This window comes from Schistocerca piceifrons, chromosome 2 (genome assembly GCF_021461385.2).
Source record: "Schistocerca piceifrons isolate TAMUIC-IGC-003096 chromosome 2, iqSchPice1.1, whole genome shotgun sequence".
NCBI classification, from domain to species: domain Eukaryota; kingdom Metazoa; phylum Arthropoda; class Insecta; order Orthoptera; family Acrididae; genus Schistocerca; species Schistocerca piceifrons.
Window position 1 is genome coordinate 1,098,167,546 of NC_060139.1, and position 26,963 is coordinate 1,098,194,508.

Sequence of the window (26,963 nt, forward strand, 5' to 3'; positions counted from 1 at the left end):
CTAAAATCCCTTGTCAATGGCACTCAACACTTCATGCGAATAAAAAGCTAGTTGTGTTTCACAAGAACGATGTTTCCTAAACCCATGTTGACTGTGTGTCAATAGACCATTTTCTTTGAGGTAATTCATAATGTTTGAACACAATATATGTTCCAAAATCCTGCTGCATATTGATGTTAATGATATGGGCCTGTAATTAAGTGGATTACTCCTACTACCTTTCTTGAATATTGGTGTTACCTGTGCAACTTTCCAGTCTTTGGATACGGATCTTTCATTGAGCGAACGGTTGTATATGATTGTTAAGTATGGAGCTAATGCATCAGCATACTGTGAAAGGAACCTAATTGGTATACAGTCTGGACCAGAAGACTTGCTTTTATTAAGCAATTTAAGTTGCTTCACTACTCTGAGGATATGTACTTCTACCTTCATGTTACCAGCTGTTCTTGATTCGAATTCTGGACTATTTACTTTGTCGTCTTTTGTGAAGGCATTTCAGAAGGCTGCATTTAGTAACTCTGCTTTGGTAGCATTGTCTTCGATAGTATCTCCTTTTCTATTGCGCAGAGAAGGCATTGATTGTGAAATGCTTTCCTTGCTATTGCCACTACGTTTTTTCTTCTCTACTCTGGCCACTCTCATTTATTTTGGTTTCCAAGTAGCATAACTCATCAACTGCTTTTATTGTCTGATTTCCTAATATAACTCTACAAATCATCATTATCACAGGGGATATTTCCAGACAGACCGTAATACGCTATTGTCAGATCCTTTTACAAGAAAGGTGGTAACATATATTAACCAACCAGCCTCACTACTTAGCTCCTTGAAGGTACTGGAAAATTTTTTCTATGCAGAAACCATGACATCTCCCATGAAATAACTTACTTAGGCAGTCTCAACCTAAACTTCAACAAGACTTCCCTTCATAACTTCTCTACATAACAATCTTCTCTACAAAACAGTCAACAAATAAAATAATATTGCCTATTCCTAGGTGTTTATGTTGAACTGGAAGTCACATATTACAAATGTGCTTCAATATTTTTACTTTGTAACTTCTGTTTGTGGGTTACAGGCAATCAACAATGTGGTTATCAGTGCCCATATGAAGTTAGTAGAAACAAATGTGGTTAAAATGCACAAATTGCAAGGAAATAGAAAAAAAAGCCATCTTAGATGAAATCACACACACTCTCTCCCCCTCAGTCTTGCCTGTGATCACTTACACAATCATGCTAGCTGACATTGTGTAAGACAGTGTCAAAATTGTTCAGACTGTCAGGTAGTCTAAGTAAGACAACAGGAAAACTAAAACAGATTCACAGGAATATGTGGATGGCTGATCACTTGCAAAATACACTGGTAAGAGATGAAAATGTAAAAAACTTTACTTACATTTCCTGTGCTTTCATTCACTAATATCTTACGGCATCAAGTCCTGGGATAACTTGTCATTGAGGAGAGACGTGTTTGTTGCCCACAAGTGTGCGAAGAGGATAATGTGTGGAGTCCACATTAGAACCTCTTATTGACAGTTGGGCAGCCTTACAACAGCCTCATTGTATATTTACTCCTTAATAAAGTTTGCAATCAGTCACAGTTTGGAAACAACAGTAGCATTCATAAATATAATACTCAAAAGAGAATTCGTTACACTATCCATCACCCAGCTGTGGTGTGGCCAAGAAAGGAGTGAGATCATCAGTCATCCACTGATAAGTTCATATGAAAATTGAAACGACATCTCTTTGACAACTCCTTTTAACCCATTGAAGAATTTTTCAATGTGTGCTAGTATGATTTTTGTGTTGTGTGTGTGTGTGTGTAACATGAGTTTGCAAGTCATTATCCATAAAACTAGAGTTACTTGCTGTAAGGGATACTTTCTTTTCCCTTACACATGTGGTAAAAGCTTCATTGGTCTCTAGAATGTGAACAGTCTCTCTTGGAGCTGTCACTGCTATACATGTCATTCCCAAACCATGAAACACCTCCATCGGAGCTAAGTAACAAGTGGTAACAAAACGGATTTCCTTGATCATCCTAAAACTACTTGTTACAATTAACCGTGAACCTCAGCACCCACATACATCATGCAATATCACACTTATTGCTGCCCCTTAGCCACTGTGTGTAAGCATATGTTAGTGCTTGTCTCATCATCTCCAGAAATGCCAGATATCCACTGTTTTTACCTCTTACACGTACAAAAAGACCTACATGTTATCCCTTCAAATGGTCAGTATGTATTCAGAAGCTTCAGTAGACATTTCCTGTGCTGTAAATTTTGAAGTTTGTAAATCAGTCCAACCTTTTGCACCAGCGAGGGCACTGTCGCTGGGCGGTGTGGTCCTTCTGTCACCGTGACTGTGAAGCGTGCATGGCAATACTATCAGTACGCTACGTAAGGCGGAGCAGAGGTCTTCATTAGTTTTCGATGAATCACCTGAAGATGATTGACAAATACCCAGTTGAAATGTCGTGGAGTGAAGTTTTCAACGATAGTCTGCAATCCCAAAATTTCTTTGAACGTTTAAGTGATCATGTAAACTGTGTATCCATTTAAATCCTAATTCCATTGTTTTTTCTTGTTTATTCAACTTACCATTTATGTGGGAGCTGAAACTTCTTATTGACAAGTCTTTTTGCTTTAGTCTGGATTCCATCGTATCTAATGTAGATTCAATTTGTGAAAATTTATTATCCGTAACACCAGAGTTGTGTTTTAAGTGAGTGAGTCTATTATTGATATGGTGAATTCATTTAATACTTCCGCATTGCATCCTTCCAAATTGTAAATGAATTTCAATCTCATGTGGAAATATCTATAGGCCTGTGATCACAAAATCACAACACTTCATTTTGTAAATTAAGATTTTGTTTTGCACCTGTTGAACAGTGCTGCTATTGGCAGATGTTCACTGTGTACTGGTGTCATCAGCCATAGCTCTCGTCACCGGATGCGGGTTAAACTGCTGCTGTGTTGTGTTGGCTGCTGCTCTTGTAGCTGTCGTCACTGCTTGCTGGAAGCATTGCCTCGTAGCAGTTTGTTGCCCATTACCAGCTCGTTCTCAGTTACAGGGTGACAATTGTTGAACTATATGAAAAAAAAGGATTAGTTGCAAACTACTGCAAGAACACATTTTATTCAACATATAAACATCACTACTGATTTTGGGATTTAGGTTATGACATGTTTGATATGCCTGCCATCATTAGCGATGAAGTGGTGCGGACGAACAGTGAAATTCTGCACGACCCACTAAAGTGTCGGAACATCGATGCTGTGGATGACCTCCGGGATGGCTGTTTTAGCTCAGCAATAGTTTTAGGGTTATTGTTGTACACGTTTCTTTGATATAGCCCCACAAAAAGGAGTCGTATGTGTTGAGATCTGGAGAATATGGTGGCAAATCGAGGCTCGTGCCAGTGGCCTTTGGGTACCCCAGAGCCAGAATGTGGCACCCAAAGTGCTCCAGGAGGACATCACTCTCCTGCTTCAATGAGATCGAGCTCCATCTTGCACGACACATATCTTGTTGAAATCAGGGTCACTTTGGATAATGGGAATGAAATTATCTTCCAAAACCATCACATACTGTTTGGTAGTCACCATGCCAGCAAGGAGTATCACACTGATTATTCTGTGATTGGACATTGCACACCACAGAGTTACCCATTGAGGGGGAGAGACTTCTCAATTGCAAAATGCGGATTGTCAGTCGCCCAAACATGCCAAGTTCGCTCACTGACGAACCCATCCAAATGAAAGGGGGCTTCATCACTAATCCAAACCGTCCGTATAATTCCCGTCATGCCCCATGGCAACCGTGCTGTTTGAACATTGTAACACAAACGGTTCAAAAGTATTGATGATTTTAAGTCATACAGTTCAATAATTATCACCTTGTATTCGTAGTGCAAGCTGTGTTGCATTGTAGTGACGTCGATTTACATCACGCTTATGCCAATGGCGTCTCTTGGGAGTGTGCGAGTCATGTGCCAACATCTGAATAAAATTAGGAAATTATGATATTCTTAGTCAGTATAAAGTATATTTGTCCTTGAATGCCTCAACTCAACTGTCTACCACTATCCTAACCTCCGGTAGTATTTAATGCTCTAACTAGGTGCCAAGGCATTGGCACGGGTACACCGCTGAATCCCTCGCTGTGCGAGTGCCACTGCACATGCGTCAGCTCTGTGCACTGATCAGCCTGACTGCAGCCAGGATGTTATTTCTTTTGTCAACGGCTCGGCACATTGCTGGCTGGCTGACTGCTGTTGTGTTGCTTATGTCTTGTGCTTCTTAAGTATGAGAAGTTTCCAATAGTTTTGAAATGGGTAATGAAAGCATTGTGGAGAAACTATTACACAGTCTTTTTTCATCACTACCTTACACAGAGAAGAAACATATTATTGACAGTGGCAGATCATGTCCTAACATAACAGTACCAACATGTGTAAAGTGGCAATTTTATAATGGGTTGTATGAGTTATGGGGGTCTTAACATGTAATTTTCTTGGTTAAACTCTTTTTTTTTTTTTTTTTTTTTTTTTTAATACACGTCTCCAAGAATGATGAGTTTGCACCACAATTTTCGACCTATACTGGGTCACGACTAGGGAACACATTTTGCGTTTAATGACGAGGGACTGGGAGCCTCCCAGCACTTAATGATATTTAGCCACACAAATGAGTTCCCTCTGATTTTCGGTAATTGTTTAACACTTATTTCACTGTTAAGTTGATACATTGTTGTCGTTCTAAGCAACAGAGGTTCCTCGTCTGAAACTCGGTCGTGGACTGACTTCTCTCTTGACCAAAACCCAGGCCCTTATATATCCTCACAATAATAGGCACTGAAACTATAATTGTTCAATGTTTAATTTTCAGAGAGTACTATTAAAACTTAACTCATTCAATTAACTGAATACATCAAAAAATTCGTTCCTTTTAACAGTTTCTTCTACTACAAGGGTTAGGCCAAATTACTTGCTTAAATGATGAAATTAACAGATACAGTTAAACAAACAATACTTTATACAAAACTGGTAATTACTTTGGAATTAAGGGCGGGCGTTGCTAACATGTTTTCAAATAGAGCTAAATAAATGCTTTAAGATTACTAATATTTCGTCGTCCAAATGTTTATAATTAGTACAGAATTTATGTTTGTTTACACATCAACAATAGAATTTAGGTTACAAAACAATTACTGATTTCACCCTATAATGAAAGGTACTAACTAGGAATAGTGAAAATAAATTAGAAAATCAATTACATACATAAAATTAAGCACAAATTAGATCTGGTGAAATTCTTTAAAACTGAGCCCCAACCTTTTACAACTGAGCCCCAACCTTTGTCTATTATGAAAATGCAAATAATATTCACGTATGTTAATGGTACTTATTTAAAATTAAAAAAAAGTGAATTTAAGGGTCAGATTTCAAAACAAGAGGGGAATTAAAATTATCACAGCTTGCTTCATCACATCACCCCCTCATTGGATTGACCAGATTGATATTTCAAATAGCTAAATAGGCAGTTAAGTGACCACAAGTGATGCCATAAATTGGGTATAAAGTCTATACACAAAAAAATATTACATAAGAAATCTTATCAAAACTACAGTACGTACATTTTTCAAATTTTAGCTTATATTATGAACTGGCCATACGAAAATCCCCTTACAAAATATTCACATACAGTGTATTATACATTTACATAAACTATCTGCAAGCTATTCTGTTATTAAAATTTATGCATCTTCATCATAAATGAGGTCCTTTTTGGGTAAGCAAAGATACCTATCACTTGTGCGAGTCCTGTCTTGCTTGACAAAGACAAAAAATTTCAATTGCTTAATGTTTAGTATATTTCATAAGCACTTTTGGACTTTTAATGAGCTTTTACACACTTTCTCAGCAAGCTGTTCACGCCTTCAACAGGTCCAAGCGGCAGTTTGCAAGGAAATGCACTATGATCAGTTCCCTTGGAGCTCCACCACAGTACATGAAAAAATGAGGCAAAATACTGTACTTTAGTACACTTACTTTTTCTTGTAACTAAAAGAATATGTTTAACACTAATGGCATAAATAAATACATAGTTTTCATAACATTACAATAATGAGCGCTAAATTTGACTATAGTACGAAAGGTGTGGACTAGAAAAAAGTTTAAATCAAGTGCATATTACACTACAAAACATTACTCGTAAGTCATAACTGTCTGAAACTGTTTAAACTTGAAAGACTCTTTTTTTCTTTCCCACTTGCAAAATACCACCTAAAATATGTACATTACCTCTAGTAAAAACTCAAGATGTATAGTAGTATAGATTTACTAATCATTACTTTATGAAAAAAAGAATAGAGTCAACATCACATAAATTAATTACTATCATCAGTCAACTAGCAACTTTGTTGTTCTTTTTTACAGTATTACCACTTTAAGCTCATAGTTCCTCAGAACACAAATATAAGTTTTCAGATAACCTATACATCCAATGATGCAGCATTATATGACTTGTAAATGTTGCTCTTTCTGTTAAGCTCTCATGCCCAGCTGCAGTGTCATGAATGATTTGGACAACATACACAGTACCCAGTGTTACCTACTTCTCAATTAGATCATCATTACAGTTACACCACATTTGTTTGTATATAGTTACCTTTTTCATTAATTATGTCTGTCACCTCCATTATTTCACTTACCTTTCTTACCTCGTTAGCTAGTGGAGTGCATTCTCAAAAATTATCCCTACTGCAGAGACAGGCTCCCTAACCATTAAGACCCTAACATTATTTATTATTTTATTATTCCATTATTGCTTCATTAACTAATAAACAAACACCTGCTCGGCTTACGTAATGCAGAATTGACTCTGCTGAAAAACACTCCACAGTAACAGATCCTTATGCTAAGGGAAACTTAACTCTCATTACCAATCAGACAAAATCATCACTTAGACAAACTATTATTTCACTGTATTCTAGCCTGAAGGGCTATATCCATACAAGTCTTGCTAATACATTCCACAAACGTTACTCCAGGCAACTATGTTTAAAGTTGTAAATTCTTAACGTTAAACAAGGCTGTACCGTGACACAATTCTATAGGTTAATAGTTACCTCCATATACTGATTGCACTGTACACAAACACTTCTATTATAACACAATTAATATTAAGATCTTGTATTTAAGATGGTTTTTAATGCATTTGCCTTTGCTGCTGCACCAAATTATGCTAATTTCACACATGAGCTGATTGCTTCAGATGTTAATTATCCTCCACATATGCTGACACCTTTCATTTTCTGTTTAACGTACCTTTTTGACGGAGATAAATTCTTTAACTATGGTACAACTTTATTTTCTTCCATCCTCTTATGCCCTTACTTATCACTAACATATCATAATATATACAAATGCACACACATAGAAACACTGGAGAAACATTTTCTAAAATTTTTCTATACTGAAGAATGCTACTGTTCCAAATTACGTGAAAGTCGAAGATAGAATGTTTGTGATTCACTTATAAACTACAGATAGGTTAGGAGAAGAGGTTGACTGTCTCAGGAAACACGAAAAATGAGACAGACAGCTGGGCTACATTATCGTCACATAATGAATTCGACACAGTGTTGAACCCCCTGTTTGCTAATTGCACTAGAAATTAGTCCCAAATATTACATCAATACTGAGATTTAACTCTTCATTAGGCCTAACTCTATCCTCTTTTATTCTTTCTTTACTTACCACATGGCCATCATTATCAATCATAAATTCAAATAACTCATCTTCTTCACTATGGATTCGTCACTGCTATCATCATTACAACTACTATCAGAAACAGACCCACTCACACTTTCACTGTCCTCAAATACTTGGCTAATAAGTTGGTCCTTGTCTCCAGTATTAGACCACAAAGCAAAACATCTGAATTCCTTATGTTCTCTTAAAAATATAAGATCCATTTTGACACTTTGGACATCCTGAGCACCATCAACATAGTCTGTTTCATCACTTTATTTTATTATAATGAGTTCCTTCTCACCTTTTATGGGATAAACATTGCTACCCACACTATCTTTCAACATCTCACTAGAATTAGAAATTACACTCGTCTTACTGCTATAATTTACATTACCATTGATTACAGCACATTTATATACAAGTGGCTCTTCATCACTACGTGCTTGAGTGCGAGCAAGAACTGGACCATTATCTGGTTTAAATGGTTTGATTGAGAATTAAAGTCATCTCCTCAATTTCTTTTGCTTGAATTTCTCCTACCATTTCCATGCCCATTCTGGCTATCTGCCACCCAACAATTCCTTGAATTCCTACTATAAGTAGTCCTCTTCAGTCTATTTACCTGAAATTCTCTCCCTGATTGATTATTGTCATCAAAAGTCCGCCTACGATCTTCCCCTGAGGGCTTCTCCCTCTCCACTTTATCAACATAATTCAAGAAATCACTAATATTACACCAAGGGGCAGGTACAAGCAATTCTCTAGCTCTCTGAGGCAACTTAGTTTCTAAACCCATAATTATTGATTCACTACCTAGCTCTTTGTTCAAATATTTCAGTTTGTTTATCCAAAACTGACTGAAAACTTTCACAGTACCCTTCGTAGAGTCAAATCTCTCTCCTCCCCAAAATTCACTCATAATTCTCTGCTTCTTATCTTTGGACCAATATCAATCTAAAAATGCTTTCTTAAAGTTTTGCCATGAAGTACAACTATCAGCTACCTGAGCTGCCCATCCATAAGCATCCCCTTTCACGAAACCTCTCACAAATGACATTTTCTTTTTGTCATTCCACATTTCAGTCAAATCATTAAATTCCCCATAAGGTTCAAAATTATTAAATTTCATACAACTAACAAATGGAGGACTGTTTGAGACACTACATACTCTATATTTTAGATTTTGTACCTCTTACACCTTTTTCTCTATTTCAGCCAATTTTGAATCTACTTTTTTTTTATTTAATTTTACCAGTTTTTCTTCTACCACTACTTCAAACTTGGTTTCTATTTCCATTTCAAAATCATTTTTAATTTGATTGATTTAGTTCTCAACTTTAACCCTGTTTTCAGCACAAATTTTCCTGGCTGCTTTGACTTCATCTTTACACTGTTTTTCAGAAGCCTCCACCCTCCTACTATAGTCATCACAGAGTTTCTGTTCTACACATTTATTACTCATTAATGTTAATTTGTCATTAGTGTTATGTACAACTTCATTTATCTTTTCATCACAATCTTTCCCTACAGCCTCAACCTTCTTATTTAATTCTGAAAGGCTACCTTAATTTCCTTTTTAATTTCTTTCTTCAGTTCATCTTTGAAGCTAGTCATATCGGTTCTAATACTACTGATGTCATCTTTCGTACACATGTTACTTAAACTACTCATCATTTGCCTTAACATTGTTCCCATATTTCCGTCTGCCATAAACTTTTGCGCTTGGTGACTTTTGCTTCTAGGTTCTTCCTCCTTAACCTTAATGATCTCACCCACTTCAGTACTGTTTTCGTCTATTTCGCTCACCTCACCATACACTATAGATGATGCTTGTATCATTTTATCTACAATAGGATTTTTGTCCCCATCATTCAATGTTACATTCATGTCAGATTGATATGCACCAGTCGCACTTATGTCATTCCATTCTGTTCATTCATCAACTTAACCTCTACATCTTTGTCCTGAGTTTCACTGTCTTGTTCGTTAAGGCTACTCATTGTGTATCACTTAATAAAAAACAGGTTTTGAAATGAATTACTTTTTTTTTTTCACTCTTCTGCTGCTGGTGCTGTTGTAATTGTCTGCATGGCTGCAGCAAGCTGTAATTCTCTTGACGAGATGTCTTGTTTATCTTGGTCAGCTGTGTCCACCAGTGTGCTGATTGGCTGCTCCAGTACTCTGCGGCTGTTTCCATAGAATCCGCTTGCTGATTGGCTGCTGCACCTTCTTCATTATGAAACGCCAGTGCTTATTGGCTGTATCATCTCTTCCATTTAAAACTGTACTGTAAACCACTCGAGTTCACACTTCACTGTCAATGTTCATGAGTTCTAGTTTATTGTGACCACATACAATAGTCCTCACCTGGGGTACCACATGTAGTGGTTCTGCCTGCTTTATTTATTTCGTTTGTTTTCCCCAGTGCCGACATATTGGCTGAAAAATGGGGTTTGTAATCCCGACGTTGACTACTGTAAATAATATAGCCGACAGGTGCACAGTTGCGTTGTGCAGTACTTTAATTTCACTGTTTACCCCCATCCCCCCCCCCCCCCCCCCCCCAAAAAAAAAAATACACTCTTATTTCGCCAGTGCACTGTTGTTTAACTTTTGCTTTTGATAAGTCTAATTAATAGTTTGCGGGCGAACATCCACATGTGGCTACAGTAGTTTACTGTCGAACATCTACGAGCAGTAAAAACGTAACCACGAAGTTCACACTTCTTGGACAATAGAAAGGTACATATGGAGCAGATACTGTCATTGTTTTTACACATGGCCTAATTGTTTAACACTTATTCCACAGTTACGTTGAAGCATTGTTGTTGATCTAACCAACACAGGTTTCTCGTCTGAAACTCGGCTGCGGGCTGACTGTCTCGTGACCAAAAATTGGGCCCTTATATATCATCACAATAATAGGCCCTGAAACTACACATTATTTAAAGTTAAATTTACAGAAATAACAATTAAAACTTAACTCATTAAATTAACTGAATACATCGAAAAATTCTGTCTTTTTAACAGTTTCTTCTACTACAAGGTTTAGGCCAAATTATTTGTTTAAATGATGAAATTAACATACATTGTTATGTAGACAATACATTTGACAAAACTGATAATTACTTTGGAATTAATGAAGGGCTGGCTTTGCTAACATGTTTTCGAATAGAGCAAAATAAATACTTTAAGATTATCAATACTTTGTCTTTCAAATGTTTATAACTAGTACAGAATTTATATTTGTTTATACGTCAACAGTGGAATTTAAGTTACAAAACAATTACTGATTTCACCCTATAACAAAAGGTACTAAAAAGGATTAGCCAAAATAAATTAGAAAATCAATCACATACATAAAAATAAGCACAAAATTAGATCTGGTGTTATATTCTTTAAAACTGAGGGTCAACCTTTCTCTATTATGAAAATACAGATTATATTCACATGTGTTAGTGGTGATTAGTTAAAAAAATTAAAGAGGCAGATGGAAAAAAAGAGGGGAATTAAAATTATCCCAGCTTGCTTAGTCACAAACAGGATGGTGCACTGGCTCATACAAGCCATTTAGTCCAAAACTTGGTTAATGTTGACATGTTCTGATCAAAGGTGTCCTGGCCCCCGAATATCCCGGATTTAAGCCCTCTCGACTGCTATGTTTTGAGCATAGTTGAAAGCATTACGAACAACACGAGGCACCCAAATGTCGCATCTCAACACACTATTGTCGAAGTAGCATTCGCAAATATGAGCAGTGCTGATTTGAAGAATGCATGCAATCACTTCAGGACACGATTTGAGGCTGTCATTGTGGCTGAATGGGGTTACATTGAATAATGCTACTCTTGGAAGATACCATTACTTATATGTGAAAGGATTTTCATTTGTATTTGGATGTAATAAGTTAGTTTTTTTTTTAAATGTTCCATTTGTCAGATTTAAACACCACACCCTGTACGCTTGTTGTAAGTTCATTTTTTCACGTGCTCAAATTCTGGATCTGACACACTAAAGAAAGAGAGAACGAAGTATAATCAGATTTAATTAAATTTTTTTTATTATTGAAACATGTAAATGAGGTATTGCCCATCGACTGCATTTTTAAATAATAGAGGCACTGTGATGTTTAAAGCTTTCCCGGCTTACTGATTGTTCCATAAAAACACGGGAGAACTGCCGGATATCAGTAACGTCCTGCCACGATATTTCAGCACAGAGTCTTCTGGCCATCTTCAGGTGAGTGCCACTGTAGTAGTACTGGCGAGTACGCGCTGAGCTCCGCTATTTAAAGACTTCTGAGGTGACATTGTGCATGCGCTGCTCAGCGTGCGCATTCATAATGGCTCTGTGCGGTGCGCCTCGCACCCTCCACTGTGAAAGGCTGGCGTATCAGTATCAGGTCGATTTCCATCTTTATGCAGATAACTACGTCGACTACGAAGTTTCTCTATAACAGGATTCCAAGCAGGGCTTAGCTGATAACCGTTATCTTGATTGATGAGAATCTTGTTGTCGGACAATCTTATTTCCACAGATTCACTGATAATCGAGCTCCAAGGGTTTGATGTATGGGCCAAAATTTCTGTGTTGTTGTAATTCATGGAATGGTCTGTGGAAATACAATGTTCAGCGATTGCGGACTTGGTGGGTTGGAGAAGGCGAGTATCCCGTTGGTGTTCCACAGTGCGTTCCTGCACAGTTTGTGTTGTTTGCCCTATATATGATTTGCCGCATTCACACGGAATTTTGTAAACACCTGGTTTACGCAGGTCCAGGTCATCTTTAACGAATCCCACCAGTGATGAAATTTTGGAAGGAGGTCGAAAGATGACTCTCACTTGATACATTATCAATATTCTGCCTATCTGTGAAGAAATATTCCCAATAAATGGTAGATAAACAGTCGACCTGAGAGCCTCTTCCTCTTCCTTGTTTCGTCGTTTGTAGGTCTTCATCACTCTGTTCATTTGCCTGGGTGAAAAGCCATTCTTCAAAAATACTTTTTGCAGGTGTTCCAGTTCCGCTTGAAGACTGCCGGCGCCAGACATAGTATGGGCACGGTGGATCAAGGTTTTGAGAACGCCCATTGTTTGTGCTGGATGGTGGCAACTAGTAGCTTGTAGATACAGGTCTGTATTAGTGGGTTTTCTGTACACTGAGTGACCAAGTGTGCCATCACTCTTCTGTCGCACCAAGACGTCTAAAAATGGCTGACAACCATCTTTCTCTATCTCCATGGTAAACTTCATGTTTTCATGCATGGAGTTCATGTGATGTAAAAATTCTTGGAGACAGTCCAGACCATGAGGCCACACTATTAAAGTGTCATCAAGGTACCGCCAAAATACTGTCAGTTTAAATGTGGCAGAGTCGTGTGCCTAAAATGATTGGCCACCACGGGAGACAAAGGACTCCCCATGGCGACACCGTCAGATTGTTCGTAAAATTTGAAGTTCGAAGAACCTGTACACCGTCTGATACAGATGAAGCAGAGGAAGTTCGTCGAGAGTCTTGCCGTGTATTGACCAGGGGTGCACCAATGAAGAATAACATCTCGCCCATGGAGAGGATAGCCCTCCATAACTTACGAGCAGATGTGGATACAGTAGTCTTAAAATCTGACAAAATCTGACAGTGTCGCCATGGGGAGTCCTTTGTCTCCCCTGGTGGCCAATCTTTTAAACCAACAGCATTTTGGCGGTTTAATAATGAATAGGAAAATAGGAATGCGGGTAAGCTACAACAAACAGCATAGTGAACGCATTATTGTGGCCAAGATAGACACGAAGCCCACACCTACTACAGTAGTACAAGTTTATATGCCAACTAGCTCTGCAGATGACGAAGAAATTGAAGAAATGTATGATGAAATAAAAGAAATTATTCAGATTGTGAAGGGAGACGAAAATTTAATAGTCATGGGTGACTGGAATTCGAGTGTAGGAAAAGGGAGAGAAGGAAACATAGTAGGTGAATATGGATTGGGAGACAGAAATGAAAGAGGAAACCGCCTGGTAGAATTTTGCACAGAGCACAACATAATCATAACACTTGGTTTAAGAATCATGAAAGAAGGTTGTATACATGGAAGAACCCTGGAGATACTAAAAGGTATCAGATAGATTATATAATGGTAAGACAGAGGTTTAGGAACCAGGTTTTAAATTGTAAGACATTTCCAGGGGCAGATGTGGACTCTGACCACAATCTATTGGTTATGACCTGTAGATTAAAACTGAAGAAACTGCAAAAAGGTGGGAATTTAAGGAGATGGGACCTGGATAAACTAAAAGAACCAGAGGTTGTACAGAGATTCAGGGAGAGCATAAGGGAGCAATTGACAGGAATGGGGGAAATAAATACAGTAGAAGAAGAATGGGTAGCTTTGAGGGATGAAGTAGTGAAGGCAGCAGAGGATCAAGTAGGTAAAAAGACGAGGGCTAGTAGAAATCCTTGGGTAACAGAAGAAATATTGAATTTAATTGATGAAAGGAGAAAATATAAAAATGCAGTAAGTGAAACAGGCAAAAAGGAATACAAACGTCTCAAAAATGAGATCGACAGGAAGTGCAAAATGGCTAAGCGGGGATGGCTAGAGGACAAATGTAAGGATGTAGAGGCCTATCTCACTTGGGGTAAGATAGATACCGCCTACAGGAAAATTAAAGAGACCTTTGGAGATAAGAGAACCACTTGTATGAATATCAAGAGCTCAGATGGAAACCCAGTTCTAAGCAAAGAAGGGAAAGCAGAACGGTGGAAGGAGTATATAGAGGGTCTATACAAGGGCGATGTACTTGAGGACAATATTATGGAAATGGAGGAGGATGTAGATGAAGATGAAATGGGAGATACGATACTGCGTGAAGAGTTTGACAGAGCACTGAAAGACCTGAGTCGAAACAAGGCCCCTGGAGTAGACAATATTCCATTGGAACTACTGATGGCCGTGGGAGAGCCAGTCCTGACAAAACTCTACCATCTGGTGAGCAAGATGTATGAAACAGGCGAAATACCCTCAGACTTCAAGAAGAATATAATAATTCCAATCCCAAAGAAAGCAGGTGTTGACAGATGTGAAAATTACCGAACTATCAGCTTAATAAGTCACAGCTGCAAAATACTAACACGAATTCTTTACAGACGAATGGAAAAACTAGTAGAAGCCAACCTCGGGGAAGATCAGTTTGGATTCCGTAGAAACACTGGAACACGTGAGGCAATACTGACCTTACGACTTATCTTAGAAGAAAGATTAAGGAAAGGCAAACCTACGTTTCTAGCATTAGTAGACTTAGAGAAAGCTTTTGACAATGTTGACTGGAATACTCTCTTTCAAATTCTAAAGGTGGCAGGGGTAAAATACAGGGAGCGAAAGGCTAATTACAATTTGTACAGAAACGAGATGGCAGTTATAAGAGTCGAGGGACATGAAAGGGAAGCAATGGTTGGGAAGGGAGTAAGACAGGGTTGTAGCCTCTCCCCGATGTTGTTCAATCTGTATATTGAGCAAGCAGTAAAGGAAACAAAAGAAAAATTTGGAGTAGGTATTAAAATTCATGGAGAAGAAGTAAAAACTTTGAGGTTCGCCGATGACCTTGTAATTCTGTCAGAGACAGCAAAGGACTTGGAAGAGCAGTTGAATGGAATGGACAGTGTCTTGAAAGGAGGATATAAGATGCACATCAACAAAAGCAAAACAAGGATAATGGAATGTAGTCTAATTAAGTCCGGTGATGCTGAGGGAATTAGATTAGGAAATGAGGCACTTAAAGTAGTAAAGGAGTTTTGCTATTTGGGGAGCAAGATAACTGATGATGGTCGAAGTAGAGAGGATATAAAATGTAGGCTGGCAATGGCAAGGAAAGCGTTTCTGAAGAAGAGAAATTTGTTAACATCCAGTAGTGATTTAAGTGTCAGGAAGTCATTTCTGAAAGTATTCGTATGGAGTGTAGCCATGTATGGAAGTGAAACATGGACGATAAATAGTTTGGACAAGAAGAGAATAGAAGCTTTTGAAATGTGGTGCTACAGAAGAATGCTGAAGATTAGATGGGTAGATCACATAACTAATGAGGAGGTATTGAATAGGATTGGGGAGGAGAGAAGTTTGTGGCACAACTTGACCAGAAGAAGGGATCGGTTGGTAGGACATGTTCTGAGGCATCAAGGGATCACCAATTTAGTATTGGAGGGCAGCGTGGAGGGTAAAAACTGTAGAGGGAGACCAAGAGATGAATACACTAAGCAGATTCAGAAGGATGTAGGTTGCAGTAGGTACTGGGAGATGAAAAAGCTTGCACAGGATAGAGTAGCATGGAGAGCTGCATCAAACCAGTCTCAGGACTGAAGACCACAACAACAACAACAACATTTTGGCGGTACGTTGACAACACTTTTATAGTGTGGCCTCATGGTCTGGACCATCTCCAAGAATTTTTACGTCACATGAACTCCATAGATGAAAACATCAAGTTTACCATGGAGATAGAGAAAGATGGTTGTCTGCCATTTTTAGACGTCTTGGTGCGACGGAAGAGTCATGGCACACTTGGTCACTTGGTGTACAGAAAGCCCACTCATACAGACCTGTATCTACAAGCTACTAGTTGCCACCATCCACACACAAACAATGAGTGTTCTCAAAACCTTGATCCACTGTGCCCATACTATCTCTGACGCCGACAGTCTTCAAGCGGAACTGGAACACCTGCAAAAAGTATTTTTGAAGAATGGCTTTTCACCTAGGCAAGAGAACAGAGTGATGAAGACCTACAAACGATGGAACAAGGAAGAGGAAGAGGCCTTCAGGTCGACTGTTTATCTACCATTTATTGGGAATATTTCTTCACAGATAGGCAGAATATTGATAATGTATCAAGTGAGGGTCATCTTTCGACCTCCTTCCAAAATTTCATCACTGGTGGGATTCGTTAAAGATGACCTGGACCTGCGTAAACCAGGTGTTTACAAAATTCCGTGTGAATGCGGCAAATCATATATAGGGCAAACAACACGAACTGTGCAGGAACGCACTGTGGAACACCAACGGGATACTCGCCTTCTCCAACCCACCAAGTCCGCAATCGCTGAACATTGTATTTCCACAGACCATTCCATGAATTACAAGAACACAAAAATTTTGGCCCATACATCAAACCCTTGGAGCTCGATTATCAGTGAATCTGTGGAAATAAGATTGTCTGACAACAAGACTCTCATCAATCAAGATAACGGTTATCAGCTAAGCCCTGCTTGGAATCCTGTTATAGAGAAACTTCGTAGTCGACGTAGTTATCTGCATAAAGATGGAAATCGACCTGATACTGATACGCCAGCCTTTCACAGTGGAGGGTGCGAGGCGCACCGCACAGAGCCATTATGAATGCGCACGCTGAGCAGCGTATGCGCAATGTCACCTCAGTATGGCTTTAAATAGTGGAGCTCATCACGTTCTCGCCAGTACCACTACAGTGGCACTCACCTGAAGATGGCCAGAATACTCTGTGCTGAAATATTGTGGCAGGACGTTACTGATATCCGGCAGTTCTCCCGTGTTTTTATGGAACAATAGAGGCACTATTTGAGGTTGAATGCTTTAGATGGAGCAGATGAAACTTATATAAATATGAGCGAAACATCAGGCCAGGATGACTTTTGCCTGGCATTGTATTCCCATACACTCTTCTGCTATTTCAGCCCTCCCTTCCCCTCACTTTCCCCATGTTCATCTCATGTGCTCCACTTGTTCAGTTCCTGTTGGCACCTCTCAGCACAAATAATATACTGTGATTGATTTATTTTTATGTATTTTATTATTTGAATGCCATATAATTAAATAAACAGTGTCATTGTTATTCAATCCCTAACATTCTGTTTTAATAATTGAATCTGGTCATTATGCAATTGTATGTAATGGATATGATTGCTTTCACATAAGATGGAGAAGAGAGGTGTTAATAATGATATCCAAAGTAGATACACTTGGATCAGAGGGCTGCACAATTCGAGCTGCCTTTGGCGATACAGGCACAGGAAACAACTGATTCAAGTGTGTGTATTTGTTTCTGATTCTTAAACAAGTTAAGTTATTGACTTTAGCTGTATTGCTTCTCTTTGTGGCCACCCTTCTATCGAACAAAGATTTGTTTTGCTCTTGATCTAGACAAAGTGATTGATATAATGTACTGTTAGATAGTGTGGAATTTTTCAGTGATTTATGCTCACCTGTATGTTACTGGTATGATATTGAATAAGTACTTACTTGTGCCAGTGTTGTCTACGCAGAACAGTAATTATAATTCAAGGAAGCAGGTCAATATTTTCTTTGGGAGACTGCTAACTTTTTTGGCACGGTTTATGAGAACCAAATGACAGATGTCCAGATGACAGCTGTTTCTCTTAATCTGTTCTGTTAATCTATTTAGTACCGAAGAATGCCTGTAGAAACTAATCTGTTTACTTTCATCAATTGCTTTGGGGTTGTGTTGACTTGTTAATGATAATCCACAAAAATTGTCAGCTATTAAGTAGATACAATGTATGGGACTTGATTTTTGAAACTACATAACTATAGTGAAAATTAGCATTTTAATTATACCATTGGCCATTTTAAATTATTTGAATAAATGTAAAAGAGCTGTCCATAACATGAATACTGGTGTAGTGGTTATGGTATATTTTCTTAATACTTTGTTAAAAAATCTTGTGCCGTTTGAATGTGTTTAACAGAAATTTGTTATTTCAGAATATGTGCTGTTTTTGATGAGATGTCTGATAGAGTCCGAGAAATGCCTAAGACAACAGCAGAATTAGTAGAGCTAAATAACTACATAATTGAGTGCAGAGATGTTACGATGTTTAATTTGAAAGAGCAGATTCGTATATCAGCAGAGAATGTACTCTTTCTGATGGATCATGCTATTCTTTCAGGTAAACCCATAATATGCTATATTCAAAGAATTTGATTGATTGATTGATTTATTTATTTTCATTTAAACGTCACACTTTAAAACTGCAGCAAAAGTAAACATCTTCAAAATATCTTCAGAGTAGCTCTTGAATATCATACCAGATTCCACAAAAGAAAAATGTGTATTATAGAACTAAAACACTATTAAGGCAAGCAGTCTTTTCATGTGGATGTTTATAAATCTCAAGAAAATGTCTGTAAAGTGTTTTAAATATTTTTTGCAAGAGGTGGTTGCCAGAATTCATCATCATGGGGAAAGCAAAGACAGTTTTTCCTTCTTGGTCTTGGACCAAATTGAAATGGTGCCTGTCATAAATGACTTCAGTTGATAGAATGTTAAAAAATAAATAATGCTAAAATATTTCTTATTTTGTGACTGATAGGATCAGTGAATCGAAGCCACGTCATTGAATGTTAATGACTTGTGTAAGACTTGCAAAAGTTTTCAGTCAAGGCCACTTTTCAATTAGTTGTTCAGATTATTTTTGAGTTGATTTGATTTTGATTTGATTTGATTTTAACAGGGAAGCTAAAACAGCTTATGTATAACCCACCACTGCCCACACCGAAAATACGTTTATTGTGCAGTATTGCTCCCTGTATGTCTTGTAAAGCCAACTACAGCCATTAAATAGTGCCCTCTACCAGTTTTTTGTTGGACACAATTTGTTCAGGTCTAGTTGTCCCGAAGATTCTGTATCTTGTACTCTCCAGTGCCATGCATTCAAAGATTAGGTGTGATGCAGTTTCTTCACCCTCATCATAGATCCTGCATTTAGGGTCCTCTTCCATTATACCCATTGTGTGTAGGTGTTTTTTTTTAAATTCCCATGGCCTGTCATCGGTCCTGTCATGAGTTTGATCTCTTTCCTGTTCAATCCCAGGATTACAGAGTTTCTTTTAAAACATGGCTTGGGCATCATTACCTTACCATGTTTTCGTTTATGGACCTTGGTCCAATATCCTACATGCTGTTTCCTAAGCCAATTCTGTAATTCTAATTTGATCATAGCCTTGCTGATTGTCAGGACAGGTTCCTGTCCAATGAATGGAGTTGTTGCCCCATCCTAGCCAATCTGTTGGCTTGTTCATTGCCACAGATCCCTGAGTGGCCAGGGACCCATACTAGATTTTCCCTATTGCTTCCCCCTAGATCCACCAGAACCATGTGGCATTCTGCAACAATCTTAGATCGTGTTGCAGGAGCTGCCAATGATTTCAAAGGTGCCTGGCTGTCTGAATAGATGTGGATGCTACGGCCCTTGTAGCGTCTATACATATTCTCCTCCACACATGCCCTGATTGCAGTAATTTCAGCTTCGAATACAGAGGCCAGTTTTCCTGGAGAGATAATGCCCTCCAGCCATGTTGGGACTGTTTTTTCCCACTGCTCCCTGCTTGCAGTTATTATATTGTAAGGCTTTTCGAAGCAGTTGGGAGTTATTATATAGTCGGCAGGCATTTACCCAGGCATTCCTATATTTACCTCACTCACTATGTTAGTGTGTGATTCTGGATATCTGGATGAGACCCAGTTTTTGCCAGTTTTAAGTCTGTGTGCCCCATATGCTGCCTCCATCTTGACCCAAAAGTGTAGTGGAGGCATGTCCAGCATGGCTTCCATTCCAGCAGTTGGTGTGCTGTTAATTCTGCCTGTTACGGCTGAAAGCAAGGGGAAAGTACAGCCATAATTTTTCCCAAGGGCATGCAGCTATGCAGCTTTACTGTATGGTTAAATGATGATGGCGTCCTCTTGGGTAGAATATTCCGGAGGTAAAATAGTCCCCCATTCTGATCTCTGGGCAGGGACTACTCAGGAGGACATTGTTATCAGGAGAAAAAAAACTGGCGTTCTACGGGTTGGAGTGTGGAATGTCAGATCCCTTAATCGGATAGGTAGGTTAGAAAGTTTAAAAAGGGAAAGGTTGCGTTAAAGTTAGATATAGTGAGAATTAGTGAAGTTCGGTGGCAGGAGGAACAAGACTTCTGACCAGGTGAATACAGGGTTATAAATACAAAATCAAATAGGGTTAATGCAGGAGTAGGTTTAATAATGAATAAAACAATAGGAATGCGAGTAAGCTACTACAAACAGCATAGTGAACGCAATATTGTGGCCAAGATAGACACGAAGCCCATGCTTACCATAGTGGTACAAGTTTATAATGCCAAATAGCTCCGCAGATGACGAAGAGAATGATAAAATCTATGATGAGATAAAAGAAATTATTCAGGCAGTGAAGGGCGACGAAAATTTAATAGTCATTGGTGACTGGAATTCGATAGTAGGAAAAGGAAGAGAAGGAAACGTAGTAGATGAATATGGAATGGGGGTAAGAAATGAAAGAGGAAGCCACCTTGTGGAATTTTGCACAGAGCATAACTTAATCATAGCTGACACTTGGTTCAAGAATCATGAAAGAAGCTTGTATATGTGGAAGAAGCGATGAGATACTTGAAGGTTTCAGATAGATTATATAATGGTTAGACAGAGATTTAGGAACCAGGTTTTAAATTGCAAGACATTTCCAGGGCCAGATGTGGATTCTGACCATACTCTATTGGTTATGAACTGTAGATTAAAACTCAAGAAACTCCAAAAAGGTGGGAATTTAAGGAGATGGGACCTGGATAAACTGACAGAACCAGAGGTTGTAGAGGGTGTCAAGGAGAGCATTAGGGAACGATAGACAAGAATGGGGGAAAGTAATACAGTAGAAGAAGAATGGTAGCTTTGAGAGATGAAATAGTGAAGGCAGCAGAAGATCAAGTAGGTAAAAAGATGATGGCTAATAGAAATCCTTGGGTAAGAGAAGAGATATTGAATTTAATTGGTGAAAGGATGGAACAACCATGCCTCCATCCTTGCTACCCTTCCTGTTTTCCTTTCCCTGTTGCTTCATACCCTGGGTTGTGAGTAACTGAATCTACTTTCCCTTCTTCCCTTTCTTTCCCCTCTCCTCCCTGATGAAGGAATATTTCTTCTGAAAGCTAGGAATGTAAATTTTCAGTTCTGTTTCTTGTGTATCTATCGGCTGTACTGAGCTGAGGTAAGTACTGGCCAGCCCCTCTATCTCTTTGTTAGTATTTGGAATACTTTCTTTCAAATTCTTAAGGTGGCAGGGGTAAAATACAGGGAGCAAAAGGCTATTTACAGTTTGTACAAAAACCAGATGGCAAATCAGGAGTTGAGGGGCACGAAACGGAAGCAGTGGTTGGGAAGGGAGTGAGACAGGGTTGTAGCCTATCCCCAATGTTATTCAATGTGTATAATGAGCAAGCAGTAATGGAAACAAAAGAAAAATTTGGAGTAGGAATTAAAATCCATGGAGAAGAAATAAAAACTTTAAGGTTCGCCGATGACATTGTAATTCTGTCAGAGACAGCAAAGGACCTGGAAGAGCAGCTGAACGGAATAGAAAGTGTCTTGAAAGGAGGATATAAGATGAACATCAACAAAAGCAATACAACGATAATGGAATGTAGTCGAATTAAATCAGGTGATGCTGAGGGAATTAGATTAGGAAATGAGACACTTAAAGTAGTAAATGGGTTTTGCTATTTGGGGAGAAAAATAACTGATGATGGTCAAAGTAGAGAGGATATAAAATGTAGACTGACAATGGAAAGGAAAGCGTTTCTGAAAATGAGAAATTTGTTAACGTCAAGCATAGATTTAAGTGTCAGGAAGTTGTTTCTGAAAGTATTTGTATGGAGTGTAGCCATGTAGGGAAGTGAAATGTGGACGGTGAATAGTTTAGACAAGACGAGAGTAGAAGCTTTTGAAATGTGGTGCTACAGAAGAATGCTGAATATTAGATGGGTAGATCACATAACTAATGAAGTATTGGATAGAATTGCGGAGAAGAGAAATTTGTGGCACAACTTGACTAGGAGAAGGGATCACTTGACAGGACATATTCTGAGGCATCAAGGGATCACCCATTTAGTATTGGAGGGCAGTATGGAGAATAAAAATCGTAGAGGGAGACCAAGAGATGAATACACTAAACAGATTCAGTAGGATGTAGGTTGCAGTAGGTACTGGGAGATGATGAAGCTTGCACAGGATAGAGTGGCATGGAGAGCTGCATCAAACCAGTGTCTGGACTGAAGGCCACAACAACAATGACAACAATGGCTAAGCAGGCCAATCTCTGCACCTTCACAAGCTCCTTAGCTGCAACCTGCAGTTCTACCTTCTTCCACCACACTACAGTCCCATAGGAAACCCTAGGTCTGACCACTGTGTTGTATATCCAATGCATACCCCTGGGGCTTAGGCCCCAGTTTTTGCCACAAGCCTTTCTAGTTCTCACTAGAGTACATTTTGCCTTGAAGCTGATATTCTTAATGTAAGGGGTCCATGTTTGCTTCTCATCTAAGGTTACCCCTGGATATTTCATTATCTCCTTCACAGGTAGAGTTTCATCAGAGAGCTTTAGATTTGAACTTGAGTGTTGAATATGTCTCTTTGTAGCTGGCACCACAACAGATCTTGTTTGATGCACCAGTTTTGCACAATGTCCAAACTTCCTTGTGCCATGTTTCTAACTGTGTCAGTAAATTAGCCAAGTATTACTATGACAAGGTCATCTGCATGTCCTTGGCAGAAGCAATGTCTGGAATTTAATCCCTCAATGAGTTCATTCACCACTAGATTCCACAATAAAGGGGACAAAACTCCTCCTTGTGGGCAGCCTAACCCTGGTCCACCTGCGTATAGTGGCCCCCAGGTGATGCACCTCTGCTGCCCTTACCATGGAATCGAAGGCCGTGTTACTGAAGGCCCCTCAATATCCAGGAAGATGCAGAGGGCTATTTCTTGGAAGTGAAGTGCTTCCTTCACCTTCCCAGTGAGTTGGTGGAGAGCTGACTCTCATGATTTACCTGGTTGATATCGTGTTGGTTTGAATGTAGAGGGCCCTACTTAGCTTCCTCTCCCCAACTTATACATTAACCAGTTTTTCCAATGTTTTGAGAATTAAGGTGGACAGACTGATTGGTCTCATATCCTTAGCCTTAGAATAATCAATTCTCCCTGGCTTTGGATTGAAGACAACCTTCACTGCCCTCCAATCATAGGGAATGATTCCTACTGCTAGGCTAACCCTGAATAGCCTGCATAGGACTCTTATGAGCTTCTATCGTGCCTGTTGTAGGAGAGCTGGAAAAATTCCATCTGGGCCAGGTGACTTGAATGGTTGGAATGTTCCCACCATCCATTCGATTTTGTTAAAGTTCACACACTCCTTGGATGATTCCCAGTCCTCTCTTCGAGTGCCTGAGAACCATTGTCTCTCCGGGATCACATTCCTGACCGTGTTGTTCGGCAGAGAATAATGAGGAAAGTGAGTTTTGAGGAGCAGTTCCAGTGTATCATGTGCTGTCTTTGTATATTCCCCATCCTCCTTCCTCAGTGTACCTCCTGGATTGGTCGGTACTCTTGTGAGAATCATGTGCAGTCTGGCTTGTGCAGCCATGCTTCCTCACAGAATGCCTTCCAGGATGCCTCCTTTGCTTGTCTGATTGCAAGATTGATGTTGACAAGGGCCTCATGATATTTAGCCCATTGTCCTTTACGTCTCGCAATATTAAACAGTCTCTGTACCTGTTTTCTTTGCATTTCTAAGTTGTTATTCCACCAATGCACACTCCTATTTGTGCACTTCTTGGTGATTGTGCAGTTGTCCTGATATGGCAGAGGTAAGAGCATCTGCTACTTCCTTCAATTCTACTGGATTGCATATCGAGGTTTTAATTTCCGATAAGCCTAAATGTAGGTCCCTCCTATATGTCTCCCAGTCTGTTTTTCTGGGATTCCTGTAGGTCATGGTTTGTCTGATTCCCATTTTAACCTCGAATTTAATGTACATGTGGCCCGATGAGGATGGCTCCAACACCACATGTTTGACATAGCTGCCCATTATCAAGGAACTAATGGTTATGTCAGTTACTTCTTCCCGTCTGCCATTCCTGACTGTAGGTTCATTGCCCCTATTCAGGACCTCTAAGTTGTTAGCTAAAAGGGATTCAAGGAGGTACTCACCTCTGCTGGTGGTGTCCTCGCTGCCCCACACTAAGTTGTGGGTATTGGCGTCGCATCCCAACAGCAGTTGGTCACCTTGCCAATGGCAAGTCTCTACCATTCTCCTCACCTCCGAGGGAGGAGGAGAGCTTTTTTCATAAGGAAGGTATGTTGAGGACAAAACAATTTCCCTTGTGATGTCTTCCTCACATTGCTGCATTTTAATGATCAATAAGTCCCTAGAGCAGAAATCCATCATTTGCATGAAAGAAATTCCATTTCTTACATAGATGCATGTTCTGGAGTTTCTTAGATTTCTAACATAAATCAGCTTACCTCCAGTGCCACCGAGGCCCGATACACTCCCTTTACCGTATTTACTCGAATCTAAGCCACACTTTTTTTTCCAGCTTTTGTAATCCAAAAAAGCGCCTGTGGCTTAGAATCGAGTGTAAAGTAAGCAGAAGTTCTGTAAAATGTTTGTAGGTCCCGCCACAATTAACTTCTGCCATCGAATATATGTAGTGCTACAGAGGCATGCTTTGCAGGCACAAAGATAAATACTGGCACCAAAACCTCTGCGTCAGTAAATAAATTAAGGTGGAAGACGAGATTTTTTCTCCACCCCGAGTTTCGACCACTGCATTTTCATACATTATCCAACGAAGTAAATACAAATTCTGTATTATTCATCTTCGAATGTAGCAGCCTTTCATTGTACTACGAAAATCTGACTGGCAAGACTGTTTGGGATATTTGTCAATATGGCCAACTCTACGTTCTGAATTTTTTCCTACATGTGACAAGAGATGGTTGCTAATAGGAACTTTTATGAATAGTGAATCACATGCAGTATTCTCTTCACCATAAGAATAATACAAATATAAACATTTTGCCATGTATTCTTTCGTGTTTGCTGCTATCTCATTTAAATCCTGTCTGCCTAATAAACTACGATACTAGAGTGAGACAACAGCAAACGCGGAAGAATATACATATCATGCCATGTTTGTATTCGTATTATTCTTACGCTGAATAGTGATACAGTCAGAAATGAAGCATTACAACTGACTAGATTTTTAAATCTAAGATGACTCTAATTTCTGTGCAGAATGTAATTTACTAAAGAGGTGTCTGCAAAGCTTTTCAAACGAAGAAAAATTTTTGCTAAACTCTCCTTCACAACATCTTCTATCACACACAGTCTATTATTTGCTTCTTGTTGATTATTATCAAAGAAAGCAGCAGTGGTAACAACAAATAGCAGTCTCTTGCCATTGTTTCACTAATGAGACGATTCCTCTCTCTCTCTTTTTGGAAGCGGCAGTAGCGCGCACAAAAGCAAGACATACTGCGTGCGGCGACAGGTCGTAAACACTCATTATCAAAATGCGACAAACAATGCATAACAGAGTACAATTATGCATTTTTAGCTTAGAGTAACGTAAACACCTATAACAAAGAGAACGGCACTTATTAGATCAAAGAAAAATAAGCAATCAATTCAAACCAGACGAAGCACGTGAAAAAGGAAGGGTACCTGTATAAATATGGACAGAGTGCCTTACGCATAGCAATGGCTACCTGGTAAAGCTTAACTGCTAAGCTTACGACTTGAACCAAACTACTGTAGCTGTATCGTCATTCATTCGACCTAAATTGTGTTTCATATTACAATGGACCAACTTTGTTTCGATTTGGAGGTGCAGCCTAAAACTTTTCTCTCCCCTTGCATTTCGAGTCTCAAATTTCAGGTGCTGCTTAGATTCGGGAAATATTGTTTTCCTTGATTCCGAGTCTCATTTTTCAGGTGTGGCTTAGATTCGAGTGTGGCGTAGATTTGAGTAAATACGGTATATAAATAGGGTTTTTGTGTAAGGGCCACGTCCACTTTCTGCCTCCACAGGCAGCGACTCAGGGCAGCAGAGGCCCCTTTACTGTGCTGGAGATTAATCTGCAGCACCTCCCATCTCCATCTTGCTGCCATCTTTGAGGTCTTTGAGAACCCTGACAGTGACCTGTGAGAACCCTAAGAACAATTTCAGGTCCTGCTACTGCACCGCCTTCAGGCACTTCTCTCCGACTGCCACTACCAGGGTTTGTCCTTCTGGTGCAACCTTCTGGTCGATCACTCTCCAATCTTCTGTCGAGACTTTTGGGTTCTGGGCCCCTATTTTCCTGAACAGT

The 26,963-nt window shown here is 39.2% G+C and overlaps 1 protein-coding gene across 1 annotated transcript in view; it reads left to right on the forward strand.

Annotated features, from left to right (window-relative positions):
* Positions 1-26,963, forward strand: part of LOC124776158 (dynein axonemal heavy chain 3) — a 1,197,897-nt gene that overhangs the window by 105,570 nt on the left and 1,065,364 nt on the right. The window contains exon 11 of the mRNA XM_047250998.1: positions 18,524-18,708. Within this exon, the coding sequence (XP_047106954.1) occupies positions 18,524-18,708 (185 nt within the window). The remainder of the gene's footprint in view (positions 1-18,523; positions 18,709-26,963) is intronic.